This window comes from Anarrhichthys ocellatus, unplaced genomic scaffold (assembly GCF_004355925.1).
Source record: "Anarrhichthys ocellatus isolate YVR2014 unplaced genomic scaffold, GSC_Weel_1.0 scaffold6, whole genome shotgun sequence".
Lineage (NCBI taxonomy): Eukaryota > Metazoa > Chordata > Actinopteri > Perciformes > Anarhichadidae > Anarrhichthys > Anarrhichthys ocellatus.
Genome location: NW_022280036.1, coordinates 10,958,821 through 10,974,557, shown reverse-complemented (window position 1 = coordinate 10,974,557; position 15,737 = coordinate 10,958,821). Strand labels below are relative to the sequence as shown.

Genomic DNA, 15,737 nt, shown 5'->3' with positions numbered 1-15,737 from the left:
GCCTCATCCATCATGGGACATGGGACCTATATTGTGTTTCATGGTCTCCTAGGGCAAGTGTATGATCAGCAGGACCCAGATACAGAAATGTTTATGGAGACACACTTCCTATCCAGGCCCTGCTGGTAACCCTCATCCCTCATGTTCTCACCCATCCATCCACTCTCCCGCCCTCCCCCTCTGCTTCCCATTCCTCTCCCCGTCCATTCATCAATTTCCTCTCCCTCCTCCCCAGTGGTCATTTTTTTTTCAATAAGGCGTTGTCTCCTCATCTCGCCTTCATTCCATCTCTCCTTCATTCCATCTCTCCACCTTTGCCTTCTCTCTCAATCTCACCTCCACGCTCTATTTAATTGCATCTATTAAACATAAATTTCTTTCTTATGCCAGTTTATCTCTCTCTTTCTTTCTCCTTTTACATTCCACTATCTCCTTTTTTCACCTGATCCACCCATTCCCGAGGGTGTTGACTGGATTTGTGATGGGATGATGTCACAGTACGCTCCTCTGTCAGCGTAGATGACTGTCAGCTCGGCCAGGCTCTGATAAATCTTCTCCTTGTGGGCAGTTTCCATGCATTGGTATACAGTATGTTTGCCCACACGCCCATGAGCTTTCTGTAACATCCCTGTATCACCTTTAGATGTCTGTGCTAGTTGCATGTGATAAGATTTGGCCCCAAATGTAGAAACACAACACAGTTATATACCCAATCCCAGCTCTATTTCTTGCTGGTTTAATTCGCCTAAATGATAAAAAAATATATATACATGAAGCCAGCCATGAAAATAAATGCAATAAATCTTTGTCACTTTATAGCTTATCGCATATCCTGAGGCACGTTATCTTAATTATTTTGCATGACTTCTAGAGAATGATAACTGAAACTGATAGAGGGTAAAATACCAACAAAAATTAGCTCTGCGATCCGCTTTCTATTAGGCGTAGTGCATCTCTGTGATCAGTATTTAGTCACTTAGTACACAGGGGACTAAACACATTTTATTCAATTCATCGAGAGGTATAAAATTGTGAGGAATCTTCTCAGTAAACCCTATTTTCTTGAGATTACATTTATATACTAATTTATTTTAATTACATTTTGATGAGAAAAATGAGATTATGTTCACTGGCAATGTTTTGTTTTTAAGGAGAGGAAAGTGTTACATTTTTACACGGCACATAAGTCATGGGAAGTAAGTCAGGGTGGATGATGGGCATTCAGAGCACAGCACTTTGATACCTTTTGACTGTGGCTTGGATCAAATTAATAGTCTGAATTCATCTGTTGCACAAAGCTGTCTAATTATTGACTATCTTAAGCAGTAGTTTCTATGAATTCTGGATAAATTAACACTTTTTTCCAAACATAATAAATATGGCTTACCGAGCTACCCACATCAAACCGATCGGCTCTCTGTTCACTCGAGCAGAAAATGTTTGCCTTCTGCAAGAATTCAGCAAGGAGAGGACGTTTTATTGTTGAAATTCAGTGAAGTGTATAACAATACCAAAAAAAACTTCCATTATCATAAAATTTGCAGAGCTGAGATGCTGTGGCTTCCCAATGTGATAGAGCTCATTACTTCTGCTAACCCATCAGTCAGGCTCATAGTTTCTTTAGGCAAACCAAACCGCCTGACGATGTCCTCACTGCTGTATACTTCCAGCGAGTTACTGCAGCCTCTAAAAACGTTTCCCCCTCTCATTACTCGCTTCACAATAGTGTTAACAAGCCACAAATTATGAGCCACGAATTCCTCTTTTTTTTATGTGGTGCCACTGGTCAGCAGGTGTAACTGTTCCACGGAACCACGGAAATATGGCTATTAGGCTTGAAATACGTCAGTGTTTGTTTTTGTGAAACTGCTTAACTTGCATCAGACTTAAATAAGAGCAAAATGAAGACTGGCCTAACATTACAGACCCGGCTAGAATATAGTTGTGAAACCTTCCCCTGCGGGTCTTGTGTGGTTTGGTTCAACAAAATCACTCTTGGGTTGGGGAAACCCTGTGGTTTCAGCTAAATGTTAATGAAGTAAACACGTTCTGTCTCATGCTTCAAGTCACTGTCTATTTTCTGAATTAAAGACTACAATCTTTCCCTAAACTTAAACAAATGCTGCAGGGCCTCAATGTAACCAGCAAAAGATGCATCCTGCTTCAGCTGCTACGACATTCTGAGATAGATTTTTGACATCTGCGAATTATTAAATATTCTAAATTATTTGTCCTTGTAAATAAGTGTATAGTAACAGGTCAAGATGTTATTCGTCAAATAACAAAAAAAAATCCTTTCACCTTCCTTTAACATGTTATTGAAACGCAACTTATATAGCAACAAATATCTATTTAGATCGGTTGAAGTGAAACATACACATTAGCACATTTATGTAGTGAAGTGCTTCAAATGGATCATTGAAGGCGGACTCTGCTGAATGTTTTTTCTGCTCAGCATGTGATAAAGTTTTTATTCCTATCAGTTTTTCTCACCCCTCAGTCTGGTTATATTTAGAAAATAAAAACTCAGCGCGTGCTTCATTAAATGTGCAGAGATACTTAACTGCCATTTCTAAGCTAGAGTGTCTTGTGTCCCAGCTATGAGGAGTCATGCAGCAGGACAATATGGTCGCAAAGATTTGGTTATGACACGTGATGATTCAAATTCTTGCACTTTGCTTTGCCTGCTCTGAATCTTCTGTAAGGACATTGTCTCTTGCTCATGTTCCTTGCTGCCAGACCACTGTTTGAAATTTTTCATTTTTTTTTTTTCATCCAGTCGCTTCCCCTGAAATTACTTACATGATATACCTTTATCAAAGCTGGGTGAATGAAGCATGTTCTTCTCATATATTCAGTCTTTCTTAATCAAAGATGAACAGACTTTACAACATGGGAGATAAGGTGTCTCTGCATTGTCCCCTGGGATGTAATGACCTGCTTTGTCGAATTACACCAAAGATGGCTTACAACTCAGTCCCAGATGAAGGCCGTGAGGTCAAAAGTCAGGGTTTTAAGTTTCGATGTGTCAGATCAAAGTGGTCATTCTCCAGGGATATTGCCCTCAACCTCCAGGACCTACAGGATTGTGTGTGTGTGTGTGTGTGTGTGTGTGTGTGTGTGTGTGTGTGTGTGTGTGTGTGTGTGTGTGTGTGTGTGTGTGCTCATTTGTTTTGTTATAGACTTGCCGTTAGATAATTTAAATTTCCCATCAAAAAAGTGAGGTGCAGAGTTATATTAGAGCTGGTTTCAGTCTGATGATCCAGACCCTTCTATTAGCAGGGGAAGAAGGTTCCATAATTGCAAATTTTTGTTGCTGCCTGTTGTTGTGAGTATCATGGCTGGAGGTTGTTCTGCACTTTTTTTTGGCATATTAAATCGGCCATTTTCGACGTGACCTCACGTATACCCAGTGGTGTTAGGGTTCGGGGGTTTGGAGGAGTGTAGCTATGAGGGAAGAGTGTGTTCCAGGAGTGTGTTTCAAAGTCTTTCTAAATGTGTGCTCCCTTTGCCCCGTGGCCTTTTAGCTATTTTTAATGTATGCCCCTCTCTGTGGAAATTCCTTGGTTTTTTACTCCCCTCTTTTGAAGGCTCCTGTTACCATGGTTACTGCAACCCTCTGCAAAATCCGTGATGGTAGTGAGTACAACTTAAAGTGGGAGCACACATTACAGTAGTCATGGCTACAACAACCTCTAAAAAATGAATTATGTAACTGACGAGAGAGTCGCCAGCAGCTACGGATATCTTCACAAGTTCACCACCGCGGCATTATAAATAAATGTCAATTTTTTGCTTTCTAATAATTACAAAAATGTTGACTTTATGTCTGGTTTTGATAGTGAATCAAACAATAACTGCAGTGAGAATAATTCACTTGTTTTTAGTGACAATTGATAATTCCTCATTGTCACACACGACTATTTCTGTAAAATGTCTCGTCATTTCATTTTAATGAGACTAAATTTGAAATGTTATCATATCTGGTTGAGACATTATGCAACACCAGTGCCCTGCATCCTGTCTGTGTGTGTGTGTGTGTGTGTGTGTGTGTGTGTGTGTGTGTGTGTGTTTGATGGTGAGTAAATATGTATATTTACACGCATGAATGGACTCACCTCAGTACCACACCCAATTGCTCAATGTCCCACAGGCCGTTGCTGAGTCAACAGTCTTGAATCGAGGACACTGTGCAGTTTATTTCCCTTTCATGTTAATCTTTGGTGACTATGACACCACAACTGTACTTGACCAATACAAATTCTCTAGGAATGCAGGGTTTTGATGCAACAAGTGTGTTATTATCATGCTGATTTATCTCCATTAAATGTGTCTGTGTCCCCAAAACAAAATCAGACAATAAAGGCAGGCGGTGTGGGAAGAAAAGGAGAACAAATAACATAATAACACATTGTGGCATGAAACCGTTGTCTTTGTAAAATACACATCATGCAAACGACAAATGGACTTGTACACCTGCAAGAAGATGCAGTAAGAAAGAAAGACAAAATATTACATTAAATCAAGAGACACATTGCTGTCATTTCTTAATGCAGAGAACCCAACAAAAAAATCAGTGCACCTGCTTCCTCTTATGAACTCAATCCCCCTTTCAAGATGCACACATGAATGTCATCACTGTTACGCAAGGTAAATAAGACGCATTCTCACAATACATAATGTGGTTTCATGTGGCTGCTTCATATTGTTGTTATCTTCTGTACACAGAGACAGAAGCTGTGTCAATAACAATGCTACGTTTTTAGCTGATAAACTAGGTCACCAAGATGAAGTGAAGGTATTATTTAACTTGCAAAATACAAGAAAATCAGTCAGACTTTGTGGTTGGCTCAGTGCCCCCTTTTATGAACTGGAATATACAGAACACTAAATATGTTTACAGACCGTGCTAAAGCAAAGCATGTGCTCTGTATGGCTGAGATGACTTATAGCCAAATATTCACAGTAGAATGAAATGAAGACGGTTCCCGGCTGTGTTTATGTTAGTTCAATTGTTCAAGATTCATGTGACCTCTGTCTTGTGTGTTGGCTGTTGAATAAGGAGGGCTCAGTCGGCTGTCAATGAGTCAACCCCTCCTATAAGTAAGCTCTTATAGACTCTTTGGGTACATGACATATACTGTATATTGTGTGCTCTATAGTCAAAGTGGGGTTTGCCTTTAAAGGCTCATCTTTGTACCTGAGCTGCAGTTGAACTGTATGGCTGGGAGAAGGTGATGGAGGGGTACATAAAAAAAAGAAAGATTCTCATCTTAAGAACTTGATACAAAGACTGTGGCTGCTGTTGTGCCAAAAAAAACTATCGAGAAGATAAACAACCATTTTGAAAAGGATACTGTAAATGTATCATTTTCATGCACATGGAAAACAAATGTTCGGTGACTAAACACTCATGGATTGGAAGCAGGGTTTTAAACATCTGCACATTGATTTTTATTTCAATGTCAATATATTGAGAATGTAAGCTGGGTTGGGGGAAGGATGGCAATCAGATTGTATGATTAGATATTCTCAAGATCCATTCAAATCTTAAATTTCCTTCCAGAAAAGTGAGATTCTCTCAGCTAAGCACATTTGGAAAAGAAAACCAACCTTTTCTTTTCCTCTGTTCCTGTATGTAGTACATAATGGTCAAGAAACATCTTTGTTCCACTCTTTTAACCAGTTGATCACAGCCCAAATTCCCGAAAGCATTGTAAGATGATTTTTGTCCCATTGTAAATCTATGGACTTAAGATCATCTTTGCATTAATGTGGGCAAATTGAACAAAGTTGTAGGTATTCGTGCAATAAAACATAATCATGGCACAATCGGATGCACACAATAATAAATATTTAACAGATGATGAAAACAACAAACTTATTTCATTTCTCAATTGTGGTTCTTGCAGGCTTGCCTGGAACAAAGACAAATTATCTAAAAAGTTTGGGCATGAAGTTTAGACAATTTTTATATGAAAGAGCTAAAATAGGTAAAACAGTACGGCCCTTGAACACAGCAGAGGAGGGAGTCGACTCAGTGGCACAGCGAGCCCAGGTGTTAAGTAATAATTTTAAGGTAACACATTGTTCACTCGTGTGTTAGGCGTTGATGTTAGAAGCTATGATTGAACATTTCCAGCTCTCTCTGCGTACATCAGTTTGACCTGTTAGAGAAATAATGCCTCAGATGTCTTTATCAGCTGTTACATAGAATAGTGAGCTTATGAAACGGCACACTTTCACATTTTGAATTCAGCCTGGCTGCACTGTTGGCGCTCTGACCTGCAGATCACAGGAAATAAATGCAGAGTGACGAATCCGTTCTTTTCTCTTCCACACCATATCCTTTTCTCCTCCTCTCCCTCACTCTGCTTTTACTTGTCTCTTTGCTGCACAGACCCTGTCCGTCTCTCACTCCTCTTCACATCCAGCCTCCTTCCATTTTTCTTGCTCATGTAACGTGTCAGTTTGCTTCCTTTCCTCTACTTTAGTGCATCTGACTCTTTACCCAAATCAGATCTTTTTTGCTTCCTTTCTTTGATTTCTCTCTCATCTTGTGTGAGTTATTGTGTGTCTCACAATAATGTGTCCGTAACCTCCCTTTGTTCGTTCTATTAATCCTCTGAATCTTAACAATCGCAAATCCTCTCCTTCACTTTTTTTCAACCTCTGTGCAGAGATAAGTCTTCAAATGCATCTTTTATTCTCAGATCATATTTCCCACAATAGTGTCTTCTAATCTCACTTCTGCTTTTACCTTTGTGTTATACAGCTCACCTGCTCCATCGCTCAGTATCTCTGTCTCTCTGACTCTTTCTGTTTGTTCTTTCTGGGTCGTCTCTCTCACAGAGATAAGTGCCCATTAGTCTTATTCGTCAATATGCCTAGACTGGTAGACTTTGTATTTTCCCTTTTTACCAAATTGTTACATAATATGAGCCAGGAGTCATGTTTACCCTTCACTGATTTTAGTATTTTCTTTTTTTTCTAAATTTATTTTTCAAGGATTATCAGTCAGATGTATTGTTGTTTATTTTTACAGGTCTTGTACTGTAAATTTGGTTTTGGTTGATGGCCTGTATGTGAAGTGACAAGTGGTGATGGATGGTAGTTTCATTTTAATTATATTAATTCAGCAAGACATTGTTTCTTGAACACTTTTGCAGTCCACAGTACGGCTGACCACAGCCTCTTACCCCTTGAGAGACAGACGCTACTGCAGCTGCCCTTTTAGAGTAGCTTAGCATAAAGACTGGGAAAAGTGGGAAAACAGCAGTTTCCAGGAGACTATGAAATCTGTTTTTATTTTTTTCAGATTTCATGTTTTCTATTTTATTTTCCTGAATTCTGCATTCTGCTCAGCAGATTTTCTTGCAAAGGCTTCCTCAACATTTTGGAACCTTGTTGCTTCTATTCAGCCACAAGAGTGTTAGAGAGGACCGGTACTGATGTTGGGCCATTACACCTGGATCACAATTGGTGTTGGATGGGCTCGAGGTCAAGTTCTCCCACACCAAACCTGGGGAAAACATTTCTTTATGGACTCCTTGTTGTTTACAGAAGAAATGTAATTATGCAACAGGAAAAGACCCCTGATTATTAGCATGTTTATGTAATTATGTGTGTGTTCGTGTCTATGTTAACAGGACTCCGGGTAACAAACCAGGCAGCAGCCCCAGAGGTCAGACCCCAGACGAGAGCGGACGCCGCCACGATGCCAACTCCTCTGTTTCTGACTTGGCCAACTCCGTCACCAGTGACCAGCTCATGGTAACACACAATATCAACACAGTATATCTGAAGCCCCATGAGATACGTTTTATTGATTCACCAGTAACTCATTCGTGATGTGTTTTCTGCATTGCCGACCTCATCTATATTAAGACGATGGGGACTGTTGTCAGCAAAGCCTTTTAAGTCTTAATAAATTAGACAGCTGAGAGACTTGAGTGGTGCTTCATGATCATCTTTCTTAATCTAAGATGAAAGTTATATTCAGGCCTTGAGACAAGGAAGTGGACGATGAATCAGGGGTGTATACAAAATAATATAAAACACTAAAAATGTGACTTAATACAAATAAATCGCCATTGTGAACAATGTAATAAATGCAGGTTATATTAGCTTATGGGACATTTAGCAATACATTTTTATGTCCATCGGCTTTGTTTTTAACTTGCAGCAGCTTAGCTTCTCCTGTTATGGTATATTTTGGTATTTTTAATAAGATTTATGTTCATATTCTTTATGAGCTCTCTCAAACAATATGTGATTAAGCCAGAGTTCAGTGTTACAAGTCCACTGTCTTACAACTCTGGTCTATTTTCTGTAGTTTTGGCCGTCATTTCTGTCAGTGATCATATATTTTACTTCTCAAATTAATTGCTGTGATTTATGAACATAGCAGCACTGCTAAAGAGATGTCCGCTGGGGTGAGAAAACTCAAGAATCCGAGCCAATACCAAGGTTTGCCAAAACTGTCCATTGTGAACATCACTATTTACTTAATGACCTCCTGGTTTAACTTTGCCCGCCAGATCACAGTAGTTACTTTGGTGAGTGCAGTGTGTAATTTAAATGATGGACAATGCTACAAAAATAAGTTTCAATAAACCATAATCATCCTTAAAAAATGTTTCTGCATGAGGTGTTTACATTTATTTGTCCGCCACCTACTGTAAATAATACACCGTGTCTGTTCTGGAGAAGAAAGCAAGAAAAGAAAGCCTACACACTTCAGTTCGATTCAGCAAAGTCCTGTGAGAAGTGTTTCCTCCTCGCAAGTCTTTCATCACTCAGAAAGCAATGTCTTCATCCCACTCAGCTCACCCACATGTAGAGCACCGCTGCTAGTTATTGCCATACAGTATCTCATCTCACTGAAACATACAGTACTCATCACCCGGCAGTGAGACCCTGGGAGGGGAGGGGACGTGCTCCCTTTTCAGCGGGGTTCGGTAATTAGCTGTGAAAGAACACGCAGTGCTGTGGGTGCTGCGAGAATATGGCAGCGATGGGTATGAGCAGTGTGTAATTATGTGGGTCTCGTGGTGTGTCTGACAAATTCACAGTGGCGGTGCTTAATGATAATACTCATTCTGGGCAGTATTGCCAAAGGCGTCTATACATTACACAACCGTCCTTTCATGCTGAAAATACCCATCCTGCACTTTTGAGCCACTTGTGCTGCTATAGAAACAGTGGCAGTATATACCGTTTATATTTGACAAACTATAACTGAGGAGAAAGGGATGCAAAAAGACGGCATTAAACGTTAGAGTATACGTCCAACCCCCTCAAGCATCTCATGTGATAGGGGTTGGGGAGGATGGGTGGGGGTCCTGTCAGCATCGCATGGTTCTTATCATGATGTACTCTGACGCTGCTTTCATTTTTTGATGCGCTCTCAGGCCCAGTGACAGTGTGGTGTGAACGTATCTTTGCCTCTGTGTCAACACACATCCAAACATTTGCAGAGGTTTTTATGTGCTTTATTTGTTCAAAGGATGAGGCTGGAGATAGTCTAGCTTTTTCATTTGGGATTTGTCAACAAAGCCCATAAAAAGACCAAAACCAGCAATGCATTAATCTGTCCCTCAATACTTTCTGACTTCCCCAGTTTTCAGTATCTGTTTTCAGTATCTGTGGCACTCAGCACCAAGCACATTCATTCAGGAAACGAAAATCTTTAGAAGTTAGTCACGAATATATATTTCATGTTTTAAAAAGACTAAATAGGTTCCTAAAACAGCAGGGCACTGGAGCTTTTACAAATGTTACTCAAACAATAGTCGATGTTTTTCTTGGCGACTATTTTCAGCAGCTGATTGATACAAGTATCAAGTATTTGTATAGTATTTGCAGCAGCAGGACAGCGTATGTGGGCTTGACTCAAAATAAACTACAGTGCTACAACCCATGTTTCTTGTTATGGAGGCAAATGTCAGACAATTCAACATGTGGCTAATTTTTGCAGTTTTTGGATTTTTGGATTTGGATTTGGATTTTTGCAAGATAGACAATATTTGTCATCTACTTCACGTGGGATGTTTGGGTTTCAGAAAAAGAAATTAGAGAGGAGAATTGAAGAATTGAAAGAGAAGGGGGGACTCTGGGTAAAAAAGAGAAAAAGAGCCCAACATGGAAAATGGGGAAAAGCAATTTAGGCCAGCTGTTGGGTGGAGGACTGCATAATGAAAAGTGATCATATGCAGCATGGAGAATAAGGGGCTGAGCAGCACCATTAGAAATATGTGGGAGAATACAAAATTGGATATGAAATTTCTGGAACTGCTCCTTGAGTAATGCCTCTAGCTCTTCCCTCATCAGATAGCACGTTTTAAACTGGATTTCTCTCCCTCCCTCCAGGCCAAGCCATCATCAGTCAGAGGGTCTGTCTACCAATAGATAATCTGCCTCTCATCTCCACACAGCCATGGACAATTTCTGCCTTTATCACACAGTAGAAAGCAGCCATGTGACAAAACATGATGCTAGTTAGCCAGTTGGGAGCTGGCTTTTTAATGTTGAAGTGCAGAATTAGTGTCCCCGGAGTGTTTCATCTGTTCGTGAACATGTTGTGAATATGGCTGAGTTTGACCCAGCGGTCTGGTGATAGAGGGGCAATTCCCATGGTGTTACACTTTGTATACACTTATACACTCCACTGTTAGTTCATTAGTTACACCTGGTTAAAACTAACACAGATGAATACATCAAACCTGCAATAAATCCTCCTCATGAAGCTATAAAAGTGTCTGTTAATTATTTTAGAGGCCCTCGTGAAGAAATTGGGTTTGTTCATTTGCTATTGAACAGTAGATGTTATACTTTCCTTACTGTATGCCAAATCACTCCCTCATTTACTCATTCACTTCTCATTATTATACCTACTGTAGACACTTAGTAGTTCACTCTATAGTGAGCAGTAAATTGATGTTTCAGACACTTAAGAATCATCATCATTTTGATGCTGTTGATTACACAGTGTTATATTGAGAGGTGTGTTTAATGTTTTATATCATAGAAGATAATCAATAAACTGGGGAGTGTTTCTCTCCTGGTTTACTTCCTGATTAAATATTATTTGTCATCTTAAGAGCAAACTACTCTCAAATTAAATGATTTGGTCTTACCTTGTAATGAATCTCAGGGAGATGTTCTTTGTAAGAAAGGATCATTTTCCTCCTCTGAGGATATAAGTGCTCCTGAAAATTGAATGTGCATATCTTATGAGCAGCCCTACATTTATATCTTGTAGTAACTTGTTTCAAAATAGAGTAATGCACCAGTAATAAACCAGTAAATACTGCTTCATGTAGCTAAAAGGTATCAACCACCTGAAGTTGAATAAAAACACAACATCACATTCATCTCCTCTACCTCTTGTCTTCTTTAGTTGTCTCCGGGTTCGGAGGAAGATGACCATGAGGGTCAAGTGTGTGAGAAGCTGGGTCGTGTTCAGTTCAGTGTTGGATACAGTTTTCAGGACTCCACCCTTACTGTCAAGATTCTCAAAGGCCAGGATTTGCCTGCTAAGGACTTTTCCGGCACCTCTGATCCGTTTGTCAAACTCTACCTGCTGCCAGACAAGAAGCACAAGCTGGAGACCAAAGTAAAGAGGAAGAATCTGAACCCCCACTGGAATGAGACCTTCCTGTTTGAAGGTTTGACAGAGAAAGCTTTCCTAATACATACATAATACATGAACTTAACAATTCATAGCACATGCAGGCACTCTCTAGCTGTCTCTTTTGTATGTGCATCACTGTGACTTATTAGGACTGTGTTGTTTCTCAGGGTTCCCCTATGACAAGGTGGTCCAGAGAACTCTATACCTGCAGGTTCTCGACTACGACCGCTTCAGCAGGAATGACCCCATAGGAGAGGTGTCCGTCCCCCTCAACAAACTGGACCTGGCTAACATGCAGACTTTCTGGAAGGAGCTTCAACCATGTAGCGATGGCAGCGTGAGTAAGATGGAAAAGAGAGGGGGGGGGAGAACAGGGAGGAGAGGGAGGAGGGGAGAGAGAGGATGGGACAGAATGTAACGGGTGATGTCATTTACTGGCTGCCGGGATGCTCTCAGGGGAAATGTGGCAGCGTGCTGGTGGAAGAAAGAAGGGAATATGGAGACGCTGACAGGTAGATGGAGACAACACAGACAGCCAGAGGAAGAAACCAAAATACACAGTGAGCAACAGAAGGGACAACAATGTGAAAAGAGGATGAAAATGTAAACGATTCGCTGTTGTTGTGTGTTATTTCTCCAGGGGAGTCGAGGGGATCTGCTGGTGTCTCTGTGCTACAACCCCACAGCCAACACCATCACTGTGAACATCATCAAAGCCCGCAACCTCAAAGCCATGGACATTGGAGGCACTTCTGGTATAGATACTCCTTCATCTCCCGTGTCCTTTTATTTTTTTCCTTCTACATCATCGCTGCTTCAAAATGACAATCAGAAAATTGTGTTATTTGATATCAAATCCATGACAGCACATAAACTAACATGGCATTCAACTATGGTGAAACAGGAATGAGATATTGTAAACAAACTGGCACATTCCCTCTCCTCAGACCCCTATGTAAAAGTGTGGTTGATGCACAAGGACAAGCGTGTGGAGAAGAAGAAGACGGTGGTGATGAAGCGCTGCCTGAACCCTGTTTTCGAAGAGTCCTTCCCCTTTGACGTGCCTGCACACGTGCTGAGGGAGACCACCATAATTATCACCGTCATGGACAAGGACAGGCTCAGTCGCAATGATGTCATTGGAAAGGTATCTCCTTCTCTCTTCTTCACTTCTTTCTTCTTCTTCTTCTTCTTCTTCTTCTTCTTCTTCTTCTTCTTCTTCTTCTTCTTCTTCTTCTTCTTCTTCTTCTTCTTCTTCTCTTCCTCTGTGTTCTCCTGACTCTGTGACCATCAGCGGCTGATCACTGAGCCAGTCTCTACTGACCCCTGCTGGAACACGCAGACCCATCTTGTGCGTCTTAAATTAATAAAAACACTTCATTTTGAATGTTTACCAGTTTTCATTTAGTCTTCCACCAACAACAAATAAGCATGACATGCATGTAAATGAGGTCCATGCTCTTATATGTAAATACAGTCACTCCTTAAAACGTACGTTTTGCATTTTCACTAGATGTAGAAGGTGTGTCCAAATTCCCCCAACTATAACTGTAATGTGCCTTTTGATTTGAATATAAGGAACATGGTATTATTGGTTTTATGGTACAGTATATATATGGGATTTGTTGCTTCAACATTTCAGTTATAATTCATCTGCAATTTGTATGCTCGCCTCTGAGAAAAACAGATTGATTGCCCTGAAGAGAAAATCTGCTAGTTCAAACTTATCAAGGACCTGTTGCACACACCAAGATTAAGAATGAACCTGTGAATGTGTAGGTTGCAGGGTTAACAATATAGGTGTGTTGTTGTTTTGTCATTGGCTGGATAAGGTCTTTTATTTCCCAAAAAATTGTCAGAATGTTTCCTTGTGCTAGTTATGGAGAACATTGAGTTTAGATGGTTTTGGTCCGGTAGTTAGTTACTTGCTTTTTCGGAAGAATTCCACAGAAAGAACTGCTCTGTTTTAAATATTCATTAATGACTCGTTCATCATCGGAAACTTAATCCTTCATATATGCTCAACTGTATGGTTACTGGTAGGCATTCTTCCAAGTTCAGCTGACCTGCTGTTTACTGACTGAGAGAGTCTATGCTATGCTTGCTCAGCAATTAATTGGAATTAATTAATTGAAAGTGTACCAATTTAACTCTCTCTATTCAGCTATAATTATTGCCAAAAGACATTGTTCTTTTCAGGAAGCTTCTTAGGAAATTATTAGGAATTTCCACACTCATTCATATCAGTATTTAACTTAACTGGAGAATAGAGCTCTAACACAAATCATAAATGTATAATTTCTGTCTAAATTATTGGAAAGAACCCAAAACTCAACTCAAATCCTTATTCTTTCAGACACTGTAATAACATATCTGAGCTGTGTACTGCATGGATGAGCCACTGTGCTCTCTGTCATTCATACACATGTGCATCTACAGTAATTGCCATCAAACTACATATATTATCTGCCTACACACAGCAGTAATAATAGGTTGCCTATTATGACCACAGTCATAAATAACGTGCAAATGGTCGGAGGGCACTGAAAACTTGAACAGCATTTCCTGCGACATGTACAGATCAGGAGTTTCTGTCTATGAGAATTACTTAAAGACTCAGCCTTTGATCTTCATTAGCAGCAGCATTAGCCTTTCTCTGAGTATTTCAGCGAGTGAAATCTCTTCCTGTAATGGCTCTTTTTCTGCCCGGGATTTGAGTTAAATTCCGATTAGAGTGGCAGGCTTAGTGGTGAAAGCAGGGCTAGACTTAAGACGCACAGTGATGCTTTTTTACTTAATACTTCACTGTATTTTTTTTAGAGAGGGAAGCTCTTTACAAATAACATCAATCTATGTACTTGGGTTACATTGACTCTCTCTTTCTCACAGATTTATCTTTCATGGAAGAGCGGCCCTGCAGAGGTAAAACACTGGAAAGACATGATGGGTCGTCCTCGTAATCCTGTGTCTCAGTGGCATGCTCTTAAGGCCTGAGGGACCCAGCAACCAACCTGCCTGCAGAGTTTTCCCCCTCAGAATTCAGCATCAGCCTCTCAGCCCCTGCCCTCAGCACATACCCCCCCCCCAACCTTTAACTGCAGTCTTGGGCTGCAGGAAATGTGTGTCATCCCTTTGTTCTCAGGCTTCTTTGATATCCTCCGCCCTCAGTCCTCGTGACACCATCCCTAAATTTCACCCTCGTCAAGTTCCAATTCCCACCTGACCCCCCCCGTCTCATCTCTTTGTCTGAACTTAAAAATGTCTTTCATGTCTTCACTCACCTCCTCCCTGTGACCCCTTCAATTCGATTTTTTTTTTTTTTTTTTACTTCTCAGTCTTTCCTCCACTCCACTGTGTTTAACATCAGAGCAGCACCTCTTGCCACCCATGAATACAAACTGTCAACCAAAAATGGATCAAACTAATATTCCAACCATCCTTTGTGGCGGCAAGACGGGCTTCATTCAAACATGCACCTGAGCTGTGCGACCCATTTGCCACCTTCATCTGGTGTCGCAGTGAGGAATCTTCCACTCTGCTCTTCGCCCCTTCGTTCAAGTCTTCTTACTGTCACGACTTCTCCATACTTCTCAATGCCTGAAAAACCAGGAAAACCGAAACAATGGAAGAGTGATGGGCTATATTTAAAATGAAAATGGACTGGAATTGGACTCTTGTCACTCTGCTCATGTTTGATCTTTTTCACTCTTTCTCTGGCATTCTCCCTTGGCGGGAACCCTTCGTTGTATGTGCGTGCTGTGGGTGATGTGCTGTAACCCCGATTGAAGTTCTTCAACAAAAAAAAAGGATATGAACATTTATCGCTGGTCCATTAGGGCAAGTGTCCCCCCCCCTCCCCAAAAAAAATAACTTTTTCTTTGGAAAAGAAATCCCGATGGACAGGGGGGAAAAGAGTCAAGTGATTAATGTTGTGTTTTGTTTTTTGTTTTTCAAAAGAACTTAGAGAATCAACCTGTTCTTCCAGACACTGAAAACAAGCAAAAAGCCAGCTTCCATAAATGTGGAAGTGTGGGTTAATGTGTCTGTGTGTGTAGGTGTGTGTGTGTGTGTGTGTGTGTGTGTGTGTGTGTGTGTGTGTGTG

At 40.5% G+C, this 15,737-nt stretch overlaps 1 protein-coding gene across 5 annotated transcripts in view; it reads left to right on the top strand.

Annotated features, from left to right (window-relative positions):
• The window catches only part of syt7b (synaptotagmin VIIb), a 91,940-nt gene extending 76,452 nt beyond the window's left edge, over nucleotides 1–15,488 (top strand). For 3 of the 5 annotated variants that reach the window (XM_031846862.1, XM_031846865.1, XM_031846864.1), the window contains 5 exons: nucleotides 7,650–7,773; nucleotides 11,402–11,669; nucleotides 11,803–11,972; nucleotides 12,276–12,390; nucleotides 12,583–14,514. In XM_031846862.1, coding sequence (XP_031702722.1) covers nucleotides 7,650–7,773; nucleotides 11,402–11,669; nucleotides 11,803–11,972; nucleotides 12,276–12,390; nucleotides 12,583–12,914 — 1,009 coding nt within the window. In that variant the 3' untranslated portion in view covers nucleotides 12,915–14,514. The other 2 variants (XM_031846863.1, XM_031846866.1) reach the window with 1 other exon arrangement.
• The last annotated feature ends 249 nt before the right edge of the window (nucleotides 15,489–15,737 follow it).